Source organism: Schistocerca gregaria, chromosome X, assembly GCF_023897955.1.
Source record: "Schistocerca gregaria isolate iqSchGreg1 chromosome X, iqSchGreg1.2, whole genome shotgun sequence".
NCBI lineage: Eukaryota > Metazoa > Arthropoda > Insecta > Orthoptera > Acrididae > Schistocerca > Schistocerca gregaria.
This window is the reverse complement of record NC_064931.1, coordinates 426626016-426647021: the sequence shown is the minus strand read 5'-3', so window position 1 is coordinate 426647021 and position 21006 is coordinate 426626016. Positions and strand designations below refer to the sequence as shown.

The 21006-nt window shown below is 40.7% G+C and overlaps 1 protein-coding gene across 4 annotated transcripts in view; it reads left to right on the top strand.

Moving 5' to 3' along the window:
- Positions 1–21006, top strand: part of LOC126299578 (uncharacterized) — a 152077-nt gene that overhangs the window by 70442 nt on the left and 60629 nt on the right. For all 4 annotated transcript variants that reach the window (XM_049991587.1, XM_049991589.1, XM_049991588.1 and 1 more), the window contains one exon: positions 1198–2749. In XM_049991587.1, coding sequence (XP_049847544.1) covers positions 1362–2749 — 1388 coding nt within the window. In that variant the 5' untranslated portion in view covers positions 1198–1361. The remainder of the gene's footprint in view (positions 1–1197; positions 2750–21006) is intronic.

Genomic DNA, 21006 nt, shown 5'->3' with positions numbered 1-21006 from the left:
AGGTTTGTATCACCCACACAAAAAACCTGGAAGGGTTGGCATAACCATGTCTTCAGCAGATTCATCATTTACTGAAAAGAGCGATTGTTGCACTGACTGGAAAGTAACCTGCCACAAACAGTCAGATGTCACTTTGATTGAGAGCGGTGGCGAGAGCCTGCTGTTGTACTGTGAAAGCTTTGTGCTGGAAAATGATATGTTGGAATGTTTCTTCCAATAAGATGTTTTTCGGGCGTCTCAGCACTGACACTAACATGCGGAGAAATCATAACCCTCACTCGTCACCAAATTTGTTACAGCAAGGACACGATTTGTGGAATATAGTACTTAATAGAGCAACATGTAAAATGTTGTGAAGTATAGGTTGTGTGTAGCACTGAACACAGTGAATGGACAACAGGAACATGGATTACAGAATAGGCTGAGCACTCATTGTGATTGCTTAAATAACACTGTTTCTTTGGCTATTCACCAGAGCTTGCCAAGTGTCCGACTCAGGTTGCATTCAACCATTCACATTGTGCTCGAATCCCCATTGCCATCTCTTGTTGCCCACTTGCTAGATAAATTGTTCTCTCGATGAAATTTGTGTTTAAAATATAGCAAAATAAAGTTACCATGTACAAATGAAACAACATAATTTCAAAAGAGGAAAACTACATTAATTTTTGTGGAAATTAGGAGCATGAAAATTAAAGTGGCTGGTGGTTTATTTAGACAAAATGTGGATTCATATATATTATTCTGTGAATAAATGCTGGCAGAGAGATAGTGTGCAAGGAATATTGTCAAGCAAAATTAACATTCTGTGGGTGTTCATTGTATTATGTAGGGCATGTGTGTACAGATGTGTAGGGTGTGGCAGTGTTTCATTTGTAAGGATACTGTATGATTTACTGTTACTGCCTCCCTCCCTCTTTCTTGAGCATCAACTTGACATAATGCCACCTCCCCAGGTCTTCACTTCAAATAACGTGATAGTAGAAACATTTTTTCAGATTCTAAACATACCCAAAAAATTTTCACCCAGAATCTGTAATTTAGGTAGTTGATTTTTATTTGTGGTTTCTGTCCTGAACTTACGTAGAAACAATTTACTTTGAACAGATATTCAGTTTTTTTTATTTATTTATCATCTACAATGTAATCAAAAGGTATAATGTCATGATATTCATGTTATCTTAATTTCTTTTGCAGCACAAACTGTGCAGTTCCAAGAAAGCAAACTTGGGGAAGAGTGCTTCAATAATTGGAAGATAACAGTACCAGAAACTTTCTAAAATAATAAGTAAATCAGTTATACTCACCTGTTTCGAGAATTATCAAAAAGTTTTTGACAAAGAGCAGGGAGCAACAGAGACATGGCTAAGTTTTGTGGTTACCCTGATTATAAAGCTGCACTTCAATCAGCTGATGCCATACTTTGTGCACTTGATGATCTATACTTATGTGAGTTACAATCGTATGATTCTGATTTTAGTTTATCATTTGTGGATCGTAAACGTTCTGAATCACAAGGATCCACTGTTGGAAGAAGATTAGCAGTGTCAGGTCGTGGTGATGAGCTTAGAGCAGCTAATGCATTGCTTATGTTAACTAGAACTGACCATGACATGAGGCGAGCTCCACCACGCATGCAGCAAGCTGTACAGCAGAATCCTTCAAAACTGGAAACCGTACAACAGAGTCGCACTCAATTTGGAACCCTGCAGCAGAGTTCCTCACAGACTGGGGAGACAAATAGGAATTCTCAACACAGATCTGTGCAATGGAAACTTGCACAAACTACTAAGGTACAGCAGAATCATTCACAAACAAGAATGGTTCAGTGTAGTTCCACACAGACTGTAGCTGTGCGTCGAAATCCTCCAAAGCATCAGATTACAAAGGCAAATACCCCACAGACTAAACCTGTTCAATCTTATACAACTCAAACTAGGTCAACACAGCAGACAGTGTCACACACACAGGCAAGACGACAAGGTGTGTCTCAATCTGAAATAGAAATGTGGAACCCTGTAGAAGTGTTTGTGCAGCATGGTTTTCCACACTCTGAACTCAGAAGGTGGAGACGTCCTAAAACAAAGAACACACATGGCTCATCACAAAAAGAAGCAACACAGCAGACTGCTGCACGAACAGCACCCAAACAAGACAAACATCCACAGACTAAAGCAGAACAACCCAACTCACCACGAACACCAATATTGCAACAGGCTCTCTCACCTGAGCAAGAGAATTGCCCGCAGACTGAATGGGAAGATGTGGATGTGGTAATGGTACCAATAAATGAAGTTGTTCAGCACCTTGCACACCAAGAGGAAACAATACCATTACAAGTACATACTTACATCATTAGTGCACTGCTGCAACAGTTGTATCGGAAAGTCCTTGCTCAGTGCAAAAATGGTACAGTAAGGCAACTAATGTTGGAAAGAAGCTATGAATCTTACAACTATTGTTACTCTGGAAACATGCGTACAGCCATTTCAGAGACTAACCCAGAGAGTAAAGAATATAGAGAGAAAAGCAAAGGTGCTGGTAATACTGTCACATTTGGAAACTCTCCAAGGGGAAGATATAATGAACGTTCTTCAGGTATCCAGGAAGTGGAAGGCTGCTTCTCCACTGAAAACCGAACAAAACGGCGAGAATTCGGGTTCTTTCAAGCAGGACCACCACTGAGTTCATATGGAGTTCCTCCTCAGCAGCAATCTCAGAGAAAACTATCTCGTTCATCGAGCCAATGGTAAGTGCAAAGCAATAATAATATGGTAACATTTTTACAGGTAAATAGAAATTGTTACAGCAAAGTTGATGTTGATGTTGTTTTCAGCCTGAAGCCTGGTTTGATGTTTCTCGACATGCTAGTCTATCCTGTGCAAGCCCCTTCATCTCTGCATAATTAATGCAACCTGCATCCATGTGAATCTGCTTACTATAGTTAAACATCGGTCCTCCTCCACAAACCTCCCCCACTGCATCCCCCCCCCCCCTCCTCCCCAAATTACCAAATTTAAGATTCTTTGATGTCTCAGCATGTGCTATGAACTAATCTCTTTGTAATCAGCGTGTGCCACCAATTTCTTTTATCACCAATTTGCAATATTGTACACAGACAAGTACGTGCAGAATAGATTTTCTAAAACTTCATATTTATATTTAGTACTAACAAATTTCTCTTTTTCAAATGCTTTCTTACACTGCTAGTCTGCATTTTATATCTTTCTTCTTTGGCTAACATGTTATTTTGTTGCCTAAATAGCAAAGCTCATCTACTTCTTTTGTGTCTCATCTCCTAATGTAATTCCCTCAGCTTAACTGATTTAATTTGATAGCATTCCATTACCCTGTTTGTACGGCTGTTGATGTTCATCTAGTAATCTTTTCAGAACACTACCCGTTCTGTTCAGCTGATCTTCCACATAATTTACAGTCTATCAGAATTACAATGTAATTGAAAATTCTCAGAGAGTTTTTATTGCTTCCCTCTGAAATGCAATTCCATTTGCAAATTTCTCCTTGGCTACCTCTGTTGCTTGCTCAGTGTAAAATTTAAATAACATTGTGAGATACACGACAAACTTGTATCAATCCTTGTTCAACTGCTATTTCTCTTTCGAGTCTTTCTACTCTTGCGATTGCAGCCTTGTTCCTGTAAAAAGTTCTAGATAACTTTTTGCTTTGTGTATTTTATCCCTGCTATCATCAGAATTTCAAAGAGTCTATACCAGTCATCATTGTCAACAGCTGGCTATAAATCTACAAATGCAGTAAACACTCTTATATCAATAAATGGACGCTTTCCTCTCTTAAGTCTATCTTCTACAATAAGTTGTAGGATTAGTATTACCTCATGTGTTTATCCATTTCTCTGGACCCAGACTGATCTCTATTATCATCTTCTAACAGTCTTTCCATTCTTCTGCAAACAGTTCATCTCAGTATTTTGCAACTGTGACTTACGAATATTACTAAACCATCAGTTTAATATCTGTCAAAATCTGCCATCTTTGGCATTGGAATTATTTTGTTGAAGTCTGAGGGTTTTCCACCTGTCTCTTACATCTTGCATACCAGGTGGAATAATTTTATCATGGTATGTCTCAATAATTCTGTGGGAATGTCTACTCTGTGTAGCATGTTTCGATTTAGGTCTTTCAGTGCTCTGTAAAATTCTTCACACAGGAATATGTGTCCCGTCTCATTTTCATTTACTTCTTTTCGCCTCTCCATACTATTGTTTTCAAGTTCGTTACATTTTTGTTGTCTTTCTATACTGTGCAACAGAATAAAAGGATAACTTTTTCATAACCCCATAATTGTTTCCCATTGTGTTGCATAAGTTTGAAATTTATCTCAAAGGTACCTACAACCTTCCTCTGTAATGGCACAAAAGCATGGCGCCCTGTGACTTTACCCTCAGGCTTGACAATGCTTCAGACAGAAAGGTTTGTACTCATGTGAAAAAGAGTCCAGAACTCAGAAGTTTATGAGACGTGTAAAGTGGGTTAATGATGTCACATTGTAACAAAATTTCACCACAGTTCTGCCCATTGCTACTGCGGATGTGTCACGCAATGAGAAGGTCATCACAGCCCCTCTTACCCTTATTTCACCGCTCTTGCAATGGAGGTCAGAACCACGACACAGGCAGCTTGCATCAGAGGTGTGTGAAGCCGTTCTCTGCCTGCAAGCTACTTCACAAATTTTCTCTCTCAAGGCATATTTTTAAAATTCTCAAAAAATATGGATAGGTGCTACTGAAGGTTTTGCCAAACTGGGGGTTCTTAGAAGAGCCTTGTTCTATTCCATGCATATGTCAATGTCGCAACCCTTCATGATCATGCCACATGAAGGTGTGAAACAGGAGTGCAGAAAAAGGATACAAACCTTTGCGTCTTTGAATCATTGTAAAACTTTGTCAAAAGGTTTTAAATGGCCACTCCGAAGGGGTGCGATCATGCTTAGTGGGGTTGCTAGCCCATGATGTCCTTAGAGAAGGGTTGAAGTGTCAGGAAGATATCAGCAGTATCAAAGATGGTCAAGAATGGCTTCGTGTTGGTCATCGCACTGTGAGCTGCTGTTTTGGACTGTAAAACGTGTGGGAATTAATGTCCAAAAACAAAGAATTTCATTGATGCCCTTTATGCCACTCCCTGTGGACTTTTTGTGTCAGTTCTGAGCAGTGGTGTATCTGCAGTGCTTTTCTTGGTCCACTAATCAGGAAACCACATGATTTCAACACTGATTTCAACAACACTGGATGTTGTGACTTCCACTGCAGAGATGTCAAAAGGAGGAGTGAAATTTGGGTAAGAGGGGCTGTGACAACCTTCCCAATGTATGACACATCCACAGTGGCATTTGGCAGTGTTGGTGTGGAATTAGGCACCAATGTGACGACATTAACCCACTTTACACGTCACATGAATTTCAGAGCTGTGGCTTTTTTCTTTTCTTTTCATATGTAGACACTTTGTTTTTTGAAGCATCATCATGCCAGTGGTGATGTTGCAGGGTGCCACACTTCTGCACTATTTCTTGGTTACTTGGTTGCCAGTTCAAACCCAACCATCAGCAATTTGTTGTTTATTGATTTCCAGTTCATTTCTTTTATGGCTGTACATTGGTGTCAGTAACAAATGTACTTTTAGTTCTGTGTGTTGTGCTTCATTGATGACCCTGCGTTTATGTTTGGGTTTAATTATGGTTTAAACATGACATTGTTTGCTGGGGAAGCTGGGTATTTCAAAAACATTTACATCATGTTGACACCAATTAGGCAAAGTATAAGTTGCGCTTATGTGGTGAAGAACTGTGTGCAGGTAGTACATCTTTCCTAAGATCTATATATTCGAAAACAGCAGTAAGTCACTTGCGTATCGGGCATCAATCAGTGTTATGCAGAGCCACTGGTCTGGACCTGAAAAAATGGCTGAAAGGCCAGATACAACAGGGGGTGACAGGTGTTTGGCAGATTATTTCTACTTGAATGGCACAGCCGAACAGTGGTTTGAGAACAATGAAGAGCAGCTCTACAGCTGGAACAAATTCAGAGTTGAACTGTAGAAAATGTGTAATGCAATCTGCAGCAAGTCTGCTTGGCTAAAGAACAATTTAAGAACTGAGCCCATCATCATGGGGAACTACACACTTGTACATACAGAATTTTTTGGTCATATGCCCCATCATAAATCTGAATTTGACAGAAGCCAACAAAGTCTCACACCTGATGAAAGGAATTGCAGAAGAATTACCAAGCTCTTCTGATAAAAGTTGTCACAACAGAAGAATTTATTAAGTGGTGTCAGTGAATCAAAGAAATGTAGCCAAAAAAGTGTGACAAAATTATTACCAAATGTGATCTCAAAGGCTGTTGTGCAAGACCACCACGAGCTCTCCTCTTTCGTAGGTCAGATGGTTAGAAAAGATGCACAGCAGTGTATAGCAGTCGTAAATGTTGGACTTAGTACGCCAGAGCAATAGTAGTCATGAGTGATGACCCCATACAACATGAGATCGTGCAAAATGTCGTGTAAGAAGTGTATCAATCTTTGGCATCAGTCTCCACATCTGGTCGAATATGTTACAAAGAGTACACTGGGCCAATTTGAACGTGTGCCACAACTGCCAAAAAGACAGCACAGCATCAGGCCAACGTGTGTGCAACCAACTTCTCTGCCAAGTACAATGCCCCACAGAAAGTAGACATTTGGAGGATGAAGAACAACACACTGGTATGTTTTCACTGTGAGCACTTTCGACATGTATGCTACTGCAGAGGAAGAAGATCAGTGTTTAGTGAGTATTATGCCACAAGACGTCAACCATCACAATAGCCCTATTCGCGCCAGTTAACTACAGACAATTGTAGTTGACCTGTGGGACATAGGCTATCTCTGTATTCTGAATGAGCTCACTTTCTAAAATGCTATTGCTGTTCCCTGTAGCCATGTAGATAACAATTGTTCATATAGCCATTGATTTCAGGAAGAGGTGACCATCTATGGAGGTGAGGCTGCCTCTGGTGTAAATCCTCCATGGACGACAGTCACAAAGTTCTTTTTCTGTAATGTTGTAATCTTATCACCACCAGTGAAAAAGGAATGTGTTCGGTGATACAAAACCAATTGTGCTGAAGGTTGCAACTGGGAAATATGTCCAGCCAACAGGAACATGTATTGCAAGACTAACTATCAATAACAGAATGGAGCTTTTTGACTTTGTCATTTTAACAGTCTGTAGTCAAAAAAGTTATTCTCAGGTGGGACTTCTTGCAACTATCAAAAGCACTCACAGGGTGTGGAATACTGACAAAGCTATTCCATGAAGCACGCATAACAAAGATTGCTCTTGGCAGCTGTTTACCATTGGAGGTTTTATCCCGCTGTCATCAGAAACACATGTTCCAGTTGTCAGTCTATATGCCAGCAGTGATCATAATCATCATGAGTAGCCACAAATTGGCCCTAAAGGTATGTGCATACTGACAGCTGAAGCAGTCCAGGTAGGGTAGCTTAGTGTCATTGACAAGGAATTGTATTTTGCTGCTGTTGAACTGCCATAAGGATCTGGTATGACTGAGGAACAATGCTGGTGAGTGAGAGATATTCTGTGTAAATTTTTGCATGCTTTCAAATCATGAATGGACAAAAGACAGACCAAGCAGCCCATGGCAAAACACTGTATCAACCCAGGGATTGTTCACTAACTAGCCAGTGCTCACAGAGGGTGTCACTGGCTGAACTAAAAATAATCCAGTAGGAAGTGGAGATGATGATGGAAGATGACACCATTCAATCTTGAGAATATCCTTGGTCATCAGCTGTGATCGATGTGAAGAAGAAAAATGGCACATGGTGTTTCTGCATTGACTTCCTCCTACTTTACAAAATCATGGAACAAAGAGGTTTATCCATTCTGCGCATTGATGACACCCTACACTGCTTGAAACGAGCAAAGCATTTCTCAGCTACGGACATGCATTCTGGCTACTGGTAAGTTGAGGCTGACAAGGCTGATCGGGGAGAGACTGCCTTCATAACTTCTGATGGCCTCTGAGTTTAAAGTTATGCCATTTTGATTGTGTAATCTGCCAGTCATCTTCGAACATGTGATAAATAACTTGCTTCAACATGTTCAATGGACATCTTGTGTTTGCTGTTTGGTGCTGTTTTTCTTTAAGAACATACAAGCCTCCTCACAACCATGTTGAAATGTGCTCGGACTGAAGATCTCTGTCTGAATCAGAAAAAATGCCTCTTTGTCACCAAAGAAATAAAAATCTTGGGTCACCTAGTGAAAGGTGATGGAGTTAATTGTGGTCTAGATAAAGTAAGAGCAGGCACAGATTTTCCAACCCCTTATAACATTCATAATGTGAAAAGTTTTCTTGGAACATGCTCATACTATCGGCTATTTATAAAGGGCTCCAACACAAAGGCATGATGCTGGCAACTACTGGAGGGAAACTCAGCATTTCCCTGGGATGAGGTACAACAAAAATATTCCCTTATCCTTAAGGAGGTTTTAACATCTCCATTGCTAGCATTGTACGATGAGAATGCCGAGACCAAACACCACAATGATGTTATCAGTTTTGGAATAGAGGTAGTTCTAGTATAAATTCATAAAGGTGCTGAAAATGTGACAGCTTATGCTTCCTGAGTACTCTCCAAGTCTGAAATGAACTACTCTACAACTGAAAAAGAGTGCCTTGTAGTTGTTTGGGCCATTAACAACTTCTGACCATTTTTATTATATAAACCATTCACTGTTGTATCGGATTGTGCAAAAGTTTTCCAGTTGTGAAAGAATAGCTGCCTACAGCCACAGATGAATGACCTCACAAAACGTTTTAATTAGATGGTGGCAAATTGATGTGCATTGGTGTCGATCAGAGAGGCTGGAGGCTGAAATGACAATGGGTATGCTTTACCCATTTTAATGGGATTATATTCAGGCTGACTACGTGATACACATAATCACCAAGACCAAAGCAGCAAAACAGCTGGCTCAAATAAGGGCCCTGGACGCTCATACTGGGGGGGGGGGGGGGGGGGGGGGTCAGGAGGAGGACTAAGAGCACTACAGTGCCAAGCACTGAGCAGTGAGATAAAACTGAGAGACTTGGTTTGAGTTTTTATTGCTGTGTGGAAAGTAGAACTATTGGAAAAATTAGTAAAACCCTATGTAGGGCCATATTATATCCTTTGTTGCCTGCTGGACATCACATATGAAGTGGAGGATTAAGACTCCTTGTCAAGAAGTTAAAAGCCCAGAGACATTGCCCATGTCATTTGCATGAAGCCATTCAACAGCTCAGAAGTGCAGATCGATAGTGGGTGGTTCAAGAAAACTGAAAATACACTCAACAATTGCAAAGCTTCGATGGGAGAGACTATATATGATGCTCGTCATAGTGAAGATGATGTAGCAATATGTCTAGAATGTGAGGACCCACCAGTGCTGCCATACAGAGGGCCATTGACAAGATCTAGATCCAGGATATTGGAGTCAGCTCCTATGAGTTCTGAATCGGTGGGTCACTTTTTCTTCAGGAGAGGGAGCAGTGTCACTAGCTATTGCGCAGGCAGTGTGGCATGCTGTGGATCACCAGTTCAAATCTGACCATCAGCAATTATTTGTTAATTAGTATTCATTGTTTCTGTAATGTTAATTGAAATATATTAGGTTGACAATGTTTGTATATTATGGAATATTTAACGTTAGTGTAGATACCAACATTCTGGGATATTCTATGTTTGGATAAGTAGCTGCGCCCACTGTCCAAGAGTTCAGTTCTACGCTTAATGTATGTTGGTGTTTGTAATAAATGTGCTTCCATTTCTAAGCGTTATATTTCATTAACAACCCTGCCTTCGGATTTGGTTTCAATGTGACTATATCCCTTCCATCTTGCAGCCTTCTCTTCTTGATCTGGTACTGGCCTGCCATCAAAGTCCTTGATATTAACACTACTGCTTCTCTTCTCCAGAGCTTTCTTTAATTTCCCTGCAGCTCATATGCCTTTACCACAGTCGTTTTGCATCTCTCTTTTTGTGATGGCAAGACATGCTCTGGTCTCTAGTTGTAATAGAGTAACCATGCATGCAAGGTTGTCATTTGAAATATGTGGACCAATCACATCTCATGATTTTTCTGAAATCCACTACCTCTGTGTCTTCATAGATGTCCCTTCGCTGCAGTGAAAGTGCTCCGTCACGGCCTTGTACAGGTGGCAGAGGCAGTACTGTAATGGTGATACTTAGAGGAAATTCTTCACTACTTGGTTTGCGGCAAAGGGCACAGAGTTGGACTTTTTAAAGGGATGCCATTTAATGATTCCTGTGGTTGTAATTATGGACAGGTGACACTGTAATTACTTGCATCACACATATATGGTAACACTGTTGTTTCAGCCAATTTCAGCCTTAGAAATTTTGTGTTATTATATATACTGTAGCATTGCTCAGCCTATAGAAAGCTTCTGAGGTGAATGTTGTCACATTGTCACTGTATGCAGACCATAGGCTATGTTCAGTTATTTCACAATTTTATGAAGTCTTAGATACCGTTTTATGACATAAAAATTATAATGTATGTTTCTACAGCTTTGCATTTCTCCTCTAGCCATTCCTGCTCTGCCATTTGGCACTTTCTGTTAGTCCCATTTTTTCGAAGTATGTATTCCCTTTTTCCCTGCATTATTTGCTGAATTTCTGTTAAATTCTTCCTTTCTCAGTTAAATTAAAGATCTTGCATGTGATGAAAGGTTTTGTTATGAGTCTTGTCTTTTTGCAAGTCTGCTTCCTCCACTATTTCATCTCTCAAAGCTACCCATTCATCTTTTATTGTATTCCTTTCCTCTGTTTCAGTCAATCGTTTAATAATGCTCATTCTAAAAACCCCCAACAGTCAGGGGTTCTTTCAATTTATCCTGGCCCTTCTCTTTAATTTCCTACTTCTTTGCAATTTCTTCAGTTCTAATTTAATGTTCATCACCAATAAATTATGACCTGATTACATATCTGCCCATGAAAATGTTTCACACTTAAAATCTTGTGACAGTATCCTCCTGAGTATTTACTGCCAGGAGATCTGAATGGTGGACTATTCTACCTATGAATTATTTTGTACAGGCAGGTGCCATCATCATTGAAGCATACAATAGATCTGCATGTCCACAGCTACTAAATGATGGTGTATCAAGACATGTCTGACATTGATGCTGCATTGAACAGCACACCTTCTTAAAGGTACCTGGTGTTCCTCGAAGACACCCTACTGCTGCAACTGTCCTACCACTAAGTCCTCTGCTGATGTAACAGGTGTTTCATCAGGTGTTTCATACACAAGGCCATTCAGATACCTCTACAGGAATAAAATAATTTGGGACAGATCAGGTGATTGTGGTGGCAATGCAACTGGTCCACTGTGACCAATTCAGAAACTGGGAAAGATTGTCAGTAGATGTGCCCTAATTTGTCTGCTGAAATGCACAGTGGCTGCATCATGCTGAAGTCAAATGTGGCAACGAGTGGACATGGGAGCATCATTCAGCATATCTGGCAGGATGCAGCAGGAATATGAGATAATGTGTGACCATCAAGTTGTTCCAGGATGTACAGCCCAATTAAACAGTCTCTGACAATGCCAGCACACATGTTAAGGGTAAACAAGTTATGTTAAGGGTATCAAGTTACGTATGTGTACACTGATCAGTCAGAACATTATGACCACTTACCTAATAGCTGGTATGTCAACCTTTTGCATGGATAACAGTGGTGATGCCTCGTGGCATGGAAGCATTGAGGCCTTTGTAGGTTGCTGGACTGAGTTGGCACCACATCTGCACACACACACACACACACACACACACACACACACACACAAGCCACCTCATTCCTGTAAATTCCATAGAAGGGGGTGATGAGCTCTGACACCATGTTGAATCACATCCCAGATGTGACTGATCGGGTTCAGATCTGGCGAGTTGGGATGACTAGCACATCAATTGTTGAAAAATGCCACTTCAGCCAGGAAATGTGATCCTCTTGAAGGGGTGTACACAGTCTGCAACCAGTGTGTGATACTCCTTGGCCATCATGGTGCCACACATGAGCTCCATTGGACCCATGGATGCCCACATCAGTGTTCACCAGAGCATAATGGAGCAACTGCCAGCTTGTCTCTGTCCTGCAGTACAGGTATCAAGGAGCTGTTCCACTGGAAGATGACAGATTTGTGCCCTCCTATCGACATGATGAAGAAGATATCTGGATTTATCAGACCATGCAATGCTCTGCCACTACACCAACATCCAGTGCAATCGTCCATGTGCCCATTTGAGTCGAAGTTGCGTATGTCACGGTGTCAACATTGGTACTTGCATTGGTCAATGGCTGTGGAGGCCAAAAAGTGTTCAGTGTACTGTGTGTTCAGACACACTTGTACTCTGCCCAGCATAAAAGTCTGATGTTAGTGTCACCACAGTTCACCACCTGTCCTGTTGTACCAGTTTGCCCAGCCTACACCATCCTACATCTCTAAAGAGGAGTGGCTGCCCAACCCCATAACATGGCAACCCATTGACATGGTTTCAAGTTGGTTTCACCATGTGTTGAAGACACTAACCACAGCACTCTTAGAACACCCAACAAGTTGCAATTTCTGGAATGCTTGTGCCTAACCTCTGGGCTATCAAATTCTGCCTTTGTTCGACACACGGACAGCACACTCACTGCACTGTTTGTGTGCCTGACTGGCAGTAATTCCTCGCCATGTGATGCTACTGTCGCCACCTATGCAGGTTGTGGATGTTTATCACACTCTCGAGTGAAAACACAGCCTTATTATTGAAGAGGGCACTCTGTGTGAAACTTCAGTCTGCAGCAGGTTCCTGCAGAAACCACTATGCAAATTCCATGCCTGGATGTATTGGAAATGAAATGGATTCAGCTCTTCATCACGTACAGTGCACCAGGCAGATGGTTGGGGTACATTAGTGGCATGGGATGCGCCTTGTGTACTTTTGACGGCATATGCTGCACCTTTTTGAGAACACTTTCTTCTGCCACAACTGTCAGTATTGTTCATTGGTGACTACGATCCAGATTGTGCACTTGGAGGGCTGGTTTGCACAATCGGCAATGCAGGATGCTAAATAATGTGCGGCGTGACACCTTTCCATTGGAATATTTCACACAATACAAACACATGGCATTTGGTCCATTGCAGTTGGCTGTGCCATAAATCAAATGCGTCTTGGCCATTTCGCATTACATGTAGTACTCCCAATGTTCCCACAGGGAATGGCAACAGCTTCATGTGCTCCACCCGTGCTTGTATAGCAATGCCCTCTTGTGACCGTAGCACCCTTTCATGGCATTTGTGACCTCCTCCCCCTTTCCTCCCCCCCCCCCCCCCCCCCCCCGATCATATGTGATTACTGATCCTTCTTGTATGCCTTGTGTGCCATGTTAGTTTTAAATGTTTTTTTTTAGAATCATCCTGTATGTGGATACAACAAATTGAAATTTTAGCGTTACCCAGTTGTAAATATTGGGAGACGTTCAGAATAAAACTTGCAACCTGTGGCTCCTCAAACAGTGACTTGAATGGCTTCAGTATGGTGGACAGTGTACATGCTGAGGCAGTATTGGTATTGTTGTCGACATTAACTTGTCATTGTCACATAAAAGTCAATTCGGTTCATTTGGTTTGGAGCCATGTGGAAGGCCTCAATTAAAGGCTTTTGTGGTCTCTGTGACAGTCTTGGCTGCAGATTTCTGGACCTGTGTTATCAGATGGGGAATTGCAAGACTTCTTTTCACAGGTTATGAACTGCACAAAGAAAACAGCTACTTGGGTACCAGAGTACTTGTGGATTGCATGGGGAGGTTTCTTAGGCTGGCCAGTTGGTTGAGGTTCTCTGACGAACACTTGCCATGTGATTTGCAGGTAATGAAATCAGATCATGTTCAGAGTAAAGACACTTCGGCTGTCAAAATTTTGTTAGTAAATTATTGAAATATTTGTAATAAAGTTCGTGAATTTACTGTTCTCTAGTGAAGATATCTGGTTGTGTACAACAGGCCTAGGAGAAATTGTATTAAGTGTTGGATTTTTTTACTGACCACTTGATTCTGCTGTGACAGTTTTTGAGTCATTGACAGGAAGGCTACTGTCTGTAATGCGGAAATACCCTGATCATATAAGTTTAACCTTCCGAGAACAGACTGGGATATCAATGGATTCATTGCAAAGGGTACGGATAGAAAGTCTTGCTAAGTTCTTTTGAACACATTTTCTGAAAACCGTCTTGAGCAACTAGTCCAACAGTCACATGCAACAGGAATATTTTAAACCTTGTAGCTACAGGCCTTAATCAATGACATCAGTATAGAACAGGGATTAGTGACCAGGATGTCATCATAGTGACTTTTGTTACTGAAGTTAATTAATCAATGAAGAAAGCTAGTAGTGTGTGTTTGCACTAGAAAGAGCATAAAGAAAGTTGTTCGCATCCCACTTAGAACTAAATGGCATCAACTCATTGTCTAAGACGGTGCTTGTAGAGGAATTATGGGTGAAGTTCAGACGGATAATAAATCTTACTCTGAAAAAGTATGCATCAATTAAGTGGATTAAGGATGGAAAATATCTACAGTCATTTAACAACAGAATTTGAAAAATACTGAGGAAGCAAAGGCTGTTGTGCTCTCAGTTCGAAAGAGAACACAAATCATGACAGGCAATAGTTGATACCAATTGTATGTCTTACAAAAAGATGTGTGATGCTTACAACTATCGCTGTTTTACCATAGCTACAGATCTTACCAAGAATCTGAGAAAATTCTGGTCCTCTGTGAAATCACTAACTGGTTCTAAGGTTTCTATCCGGTCAACCCTTGTGTGTTAATAGAAGACAGCAGAAGTAGAGCTGAAGTTGTAAATTTTGTATTTAAGAAATTTTTAATGTAGGAGAATTGTACAAACATACCTTTCTTTCACCATCACACACAGCCACAATGTTAGTGTACACCTTTAGTAGTGTGTTGTTTGACACAGTTAAATTGAGTAAATGTCTAGGCACAACATTGCAAAGCAATATGAAATTGAGTGAACAAGTAAGGATTGTAGTAGGAAAGGTGAACAGACAACTTTGGTTTATAGAGGGAATTTTAGGAAAGTGTGGTTCATCTTAAAAGGAGACCATATGTAGGACACTAATGCAGCCCATTGTTGAGTACTGTTGGGGTGTTTGGAATCCACACCAGATCGATTTAAAAGAATTAATTGAAGCAGTTCAGAGTTAGACTGCTAGATTTCTTACTGGTAGATCCAAAGAACATGCAAGTGTTATGGAAATACTTTGGCAACTCAAATGGGAATCACTGAAGGGAAGACGATGTTCTTTACGAGGGGCACTATTGAAAAAATTTAGGAAACCACCATTTGAGGCTGACTACAGTATGGTTCTGCCGCCGCCGACATACATTTTGTGTAAGAACCGCGAAGAGGAGATTTAGAGAGATTACAGATCGTACAGAGGCCTGTAGACAGTCATTATTCCCTCGGTCTGTTTGCGAGTAAAACAGGAAAGAAAATTACTCGTCGTGGTAAGGAGTACCCTCTGCCATGCACCATATGGTGGCTTGTGGATTATGTAAGTAGATGAAGATGTAAAAAGGTAAATGTGTTGCTTTTAAATTTAAAGTTACATTGTAAAAGAGGATGAACCATACTTTAACTTTGTAATTGTGACCTACAGTAGTGTCTAAAGGAGAGGGTATCTTCATGGCTGTAGAAATGGCATTTTGATATGTGAAATTGGATGAAATACAAGGTAATTGTTAACTTTTAAAAGAAACATCCAATGTAATCAACTCTTTAACACTCCCAAAGTTCTAAACACTCGAGGTTGTCCAGAAGGACATTTTGATTACAGCTACGGTGGTGTCAAGTGTTTGGTCATCATTACCACAAACTTAATTTTTCTTGGAAAAAGAAGCATTGAAAATTTCATGATTAAAATGATTGATAAGTTTAAGAATCCTGATGCTGTTACAGCTTAACCTTGTTAATACATAGGATTTTGCTTACAGAACATCCACAGCTGATCTGCATGGTAAGATTGAAAATATTCACTTCAGTTGTGACTTTGTTTAATTATATACATGCCCTTTGTGTGTGTGTGTGTGTGTGTGTGTGTGTGTGTGTGTGTGTGTGTGTGTGTGTGTGTGAAAATTGTATTCCCATCGGTTGGTGTACAAATTTAGTAGTTAGCTGCGAGGTGGTCACATGCAGTGGCCACCAGACTGCAGTGTGAAGCAGGTGGACGGGACACACTATACCATCATGTCCGCCTATTCCACAGTGCATTCTAGCATACACCTCATAGGTAACTATTAAATTTGTACATCCAAATACAGGAATATAATTTCCCCAAAACTGGTCTTGTTTATAATGAAACAGTCACAACTGAAGCAAATATTTTCAATCTCACTATGTTGTTACAATCACACACACATTTATAACATCTTTTGCTTTGTGATGGAGATTCTTGCACACAAATCGGCAGTCTGTGAGATTGAGTGACATCTTGTACTGCTGTACAAAGTTGTAACTTCTTTCACCTCCAGATATAATTGAATATCAAGTACTTGGAACACATGCTGCCATCCCAAGAGGGCACATCACGCTGGATTCCTGTTGAGATATCCTTTACACAGCAGTCACAGTATCATCTTGCTTTTAAAACACTCTCACAGTGATAGCACATTCTGACTCACCCCATTGCTGCCTGATTACGAAAGAGCAATGTGTTCAAAACTACTGCATGTCTTTTCCAATCGGCTGTCTGTACTACAGTGTTGACGACACTAATGTTCAAAATTTTCTGTATCCCTGTGCCACCAAGTACAAATCATTTTGTTTAAGGTAGAGATACCATTTAAGGTAACAGCATGTGTCCCTATAAACTTTTCTGAACCTCTATGTAGCAGTGGCTCATCTCCCATTAGGAGGCAGCAACACACACAACTGTTGCAGGGTTGTAAATGCAGCTGCTACTTGTATTCTGTTGATGATTATATCATTTTATCTGTATAGTTGTGCCTTTTAACTTGGGGCTAAACACCTCATTATTTGCACAGTGTTTTGTTATGCACTAGCAGTCATACTTAACACTGCTGTTTAGAAATTTACCAATGATTTACATTCACAAAGTTCCATATGCATGTCAGTCTCCACTACTAGATGGACTGAGAGAGTATCCACTTTTCTCTTGCGCCACAGGTGTGATCTGAAATTGTTACCATTTCAATGGCTTTGACCATCTGAAAGTCTGCTTGTTCTTCACTAAAGAAAACTGTCTTAGTGCACAGTTAAGATGACCGAGCGAGGTGGCGCAGTGATTAAGACACTGGACTCGCATTCGGGAGGACGATGGTTCAATCCCGCGTCCGGCCATCCTGATTTAGGTTTTCCGTCATTTCCCTAAATCACTCCAGGCAAATGCCGGGATGGTTCCTCTGAAAGGGCACGGTCGACTTCCTTCCCTAATCCGATGAGACCGATGACCTCGCTGTCTGGTCTCCTTCCCCGAAACCAACCAACCAACAGTTAAGATGGAGTGTCCTGCTGCATTTCCAAGTGCAATTCCTCAGCAGAGAATACAATAAGTTTCGTGGTGAAACTAGTATTGTATCACTAATCACTGCCAATCTGATGATAGACTACTACTTCTGATTTTCTGTTGCTTAAAAGAATATGACAAGTGTTTCTGCTTCCCAAGCACATGCATCCATTGCTTGCCTCTCCATGGAATAGCTGTATAATGATAATTCATAAACAACTGTTCCTTTTGAGACCCTGAGACCCCTGCAAGGACACACGTGATCACAGTATTTTGTACCCTCGAGTACCATTGTAGAACTGGATGTGTCCCAAGTAAATATCTTCCCTCAAGAGTTCGATTAATCACAATTCTGGTGTTTTAGCAGCTCCAGGTTAAATTTTTGTGTTAACAGGCTGCAAGAAAGCCTGAATTTCAGCAAACACTTTTTATAGTGTAACTAAGAACAACAATTCTGGTACATTATGCACTGCCAGAGCTAAGAGTCAGCAGCGTAACCCGACTATGTATTCTTTAATCACATCTTATATTACTTTTTTCTGTTTGATGAAGAACTACAACCATTTCTGCAAGAAATGTGACTTGACCAAATGTATAATTCTCATGTATCTTGAAACTCTGAAGTGTCCTTTAAAGCAATGTCTTGCATTGCCTTTAAATGGATAGTGCCTGAGCTACAGAAACTGTTCTTCACTTCCCTTTGTGCTCACTAGGTATGACTCTATCCTTTTGTAATTTAGGCATTTCACTGAGCATCTGCAAACTGTACCTGATGGAGCACAGCAAAGCTGCATTTATCGACGACTGTGCCGCTAAAGCGGAGTTATTGAACGCAGTTTTCCGAAATTCCTTCACCAGGGAAGACGAATGGAATATTCCAGAATTTGAAACACGAACATGTGCTAGCATGAGTTTCTTAGAAGTAGATACCTTAGGGGTTGTGAAGCAACTCAAATCGCTTGATACAGACAAGTCTTCAGGTCCAGATTGTATACCGATTAGGTTCCTTTCAGATTACACTGATACTATACCTCCCTACTTAGCACTCATATACAACCGCTCGCTCACCGATAGATCTGTACCTACAGATTGGAAAATTGCGCAGGTCGCACCAGTGTTCAAGAAGGGTAGTAGGAGTAATCCATTTAACTACAGACCTATATCATTGACGTCGGTTTGCAGTAGGGTTTTGGAGCATATACTGTATTCAAACATTATGAATCACCTCGAAGGGAACGATCTATTGACACGTAATCAGCATGGCTTCAGAAAACATCGCTCTTGTGCAACGCAGCTAGCTCTTTATTCGCACGAAGTAATGGCCGCTATCGACAGGGGATCTCAAGCTGATTCCGTATTTCTAGATTTCCAGAAAGCTTGTGACACTGTTCCTCATAAGCGACTTCTAATCAAGCTGCGGAGCTATGGGGTATCGTCTCAGTTGTGCGACTGGATTCGTGATTTCCTGTCAGGAAGGTCGCAGTTTGTAGTAATAGACGGCAAATCATCGAGTAAAACTGAAGTGATATCAGGAGTTCCCCAGGGAAGTGTCCTGGGACCTCTACTGTTCCTGATATATATAAATGACCTGGGTGACAATCTGAGCAGTTCTCTTAGACTGTTCGCAGATGATGCCGTAATTTACCGTCTAGTAAGGTCATCCGAAGACCAGTATCAGTTGCAAAGTGATTTAGAAAAGATTGCTGTATGGTGTGTCAGGTGGCAGTTGACGCTAAATAACGAAAAGTGTGAGATGATCCACATGAGTTCCAAAAGAAATCCGTTGGAATTCGATTACTCGATAAATAGTACAATTCTCAAGACTGTCAATTCAATTAAAATTACGAACAACTTCAGTTGGAAGGACCACATAGATAATATTGTCGGGAAGGCGAGCCAAAGGTTGCGTTTCATTGGCAGGACACTTAGAAGATGCAACAAGTCCACTAAAGAGAGAGCTCACACTACACTCGTTCGTCCTCTGTTAGAATATTGCTGCGCGGTGTGGGATCCTTACCAGGTGGGATTGACGGAGGACATCGAAAGGGTGCAAAAAAGGGCAGCGCGTTTTGTATTATCACTTTATAGGGGAGAGAGTGTGGCAGATATGATACACGAGTTGGGATGGAAGTCATTACAGCATAGACGTTTTTCGTCGCGGCGAGACCTTTTTACGAAATTTCAGTCACCAACTTTCTCTTCCGAATGCGAAAATATTTTGTTGAGCCCAACCTACATAGGTAGGAATGATCATCAAAATAAAATAAGAGAAATCAGAGCTCGAACAGAAAGGTTTAGGTGTTCGTTTTTCCGCTCGCTGTTCGGGAGTGGAATAGTAGAGAGATAGTATGATTGTGGTTCGATGAACCCTCTGCCAAGCACTTAAATGTGAATTGCAGAGTAGTCATGTAGATGTAGATGCATTTCCTGCACATTTATGGTCTTTGTTTCTCCTTGTCCTCACAGTAGATGGGCCCCTGGGATCTGAGAGACCTGACCTTCCTTTGAAACCTATAACACACTTTCTCCATGAGGAAGGACCATGAAAGCTCTGAAAACAGTTTTTTCCTACTTTAATTTTTTCTATCAGTATTACTTGACCTTTTCTTCATGAAATTAATTTCAGGTCAGCAAGTTAAGCAATAAGCCTTGCGAAAAATACAAGCCTGTGTGCTTATGTGTTGAGCAAAATTCAACAGTTTGATCGAAAAATGACTAAGGCAGCCCTTGGGAAATGATTTTACTTATATTGGAGTGTAGACAGTGTTCACCATATGTACACAATTTTAACTTGTTGTTAATAATCGTAACATGGGGAACTGTATTGAACACCAGTTGAACAGAATGTATTGTGCCTTGAGAATATGAATATCAACAAAAGTAAAAGAAGGCTAATGTGGGCAGCAAAATACTGACGATGGCTGAAGTAGGGAGTACAGAAAATACAGACTGGGGATAGCAAGAAAGACCAGTTTGTAGAAGACAAACATGCCGACATTGAATATAAATATGTAAGTGTCAGCAAGTATTTTTTGAAAGTATTTATTGGGAATGTATCTTTATGTGAAAGTGAAATATGGACTCTAAACAGTACAAAGAAGAAGAGACTAGAAGCTTTTTCAGTGGTGTGGATAGACTGGATAACCAATGAAGTAGTAGTAGTGAAATGAACTGGGGAGAAAAGAGCTTTATAGCATAAGTTGGCTAAATTAAGAAATACAAACATAGGTGTTGGTAGAACAGTTAATTTGGCATTGGAGGTAAGTCTCATGTGTAAAAATTGTTGACTGTGACCACAGCTTGACTACAGTTGGCAGGTTCATATGGATGTATTTTGCAGAAGAAATGAAAAGGCTTACACA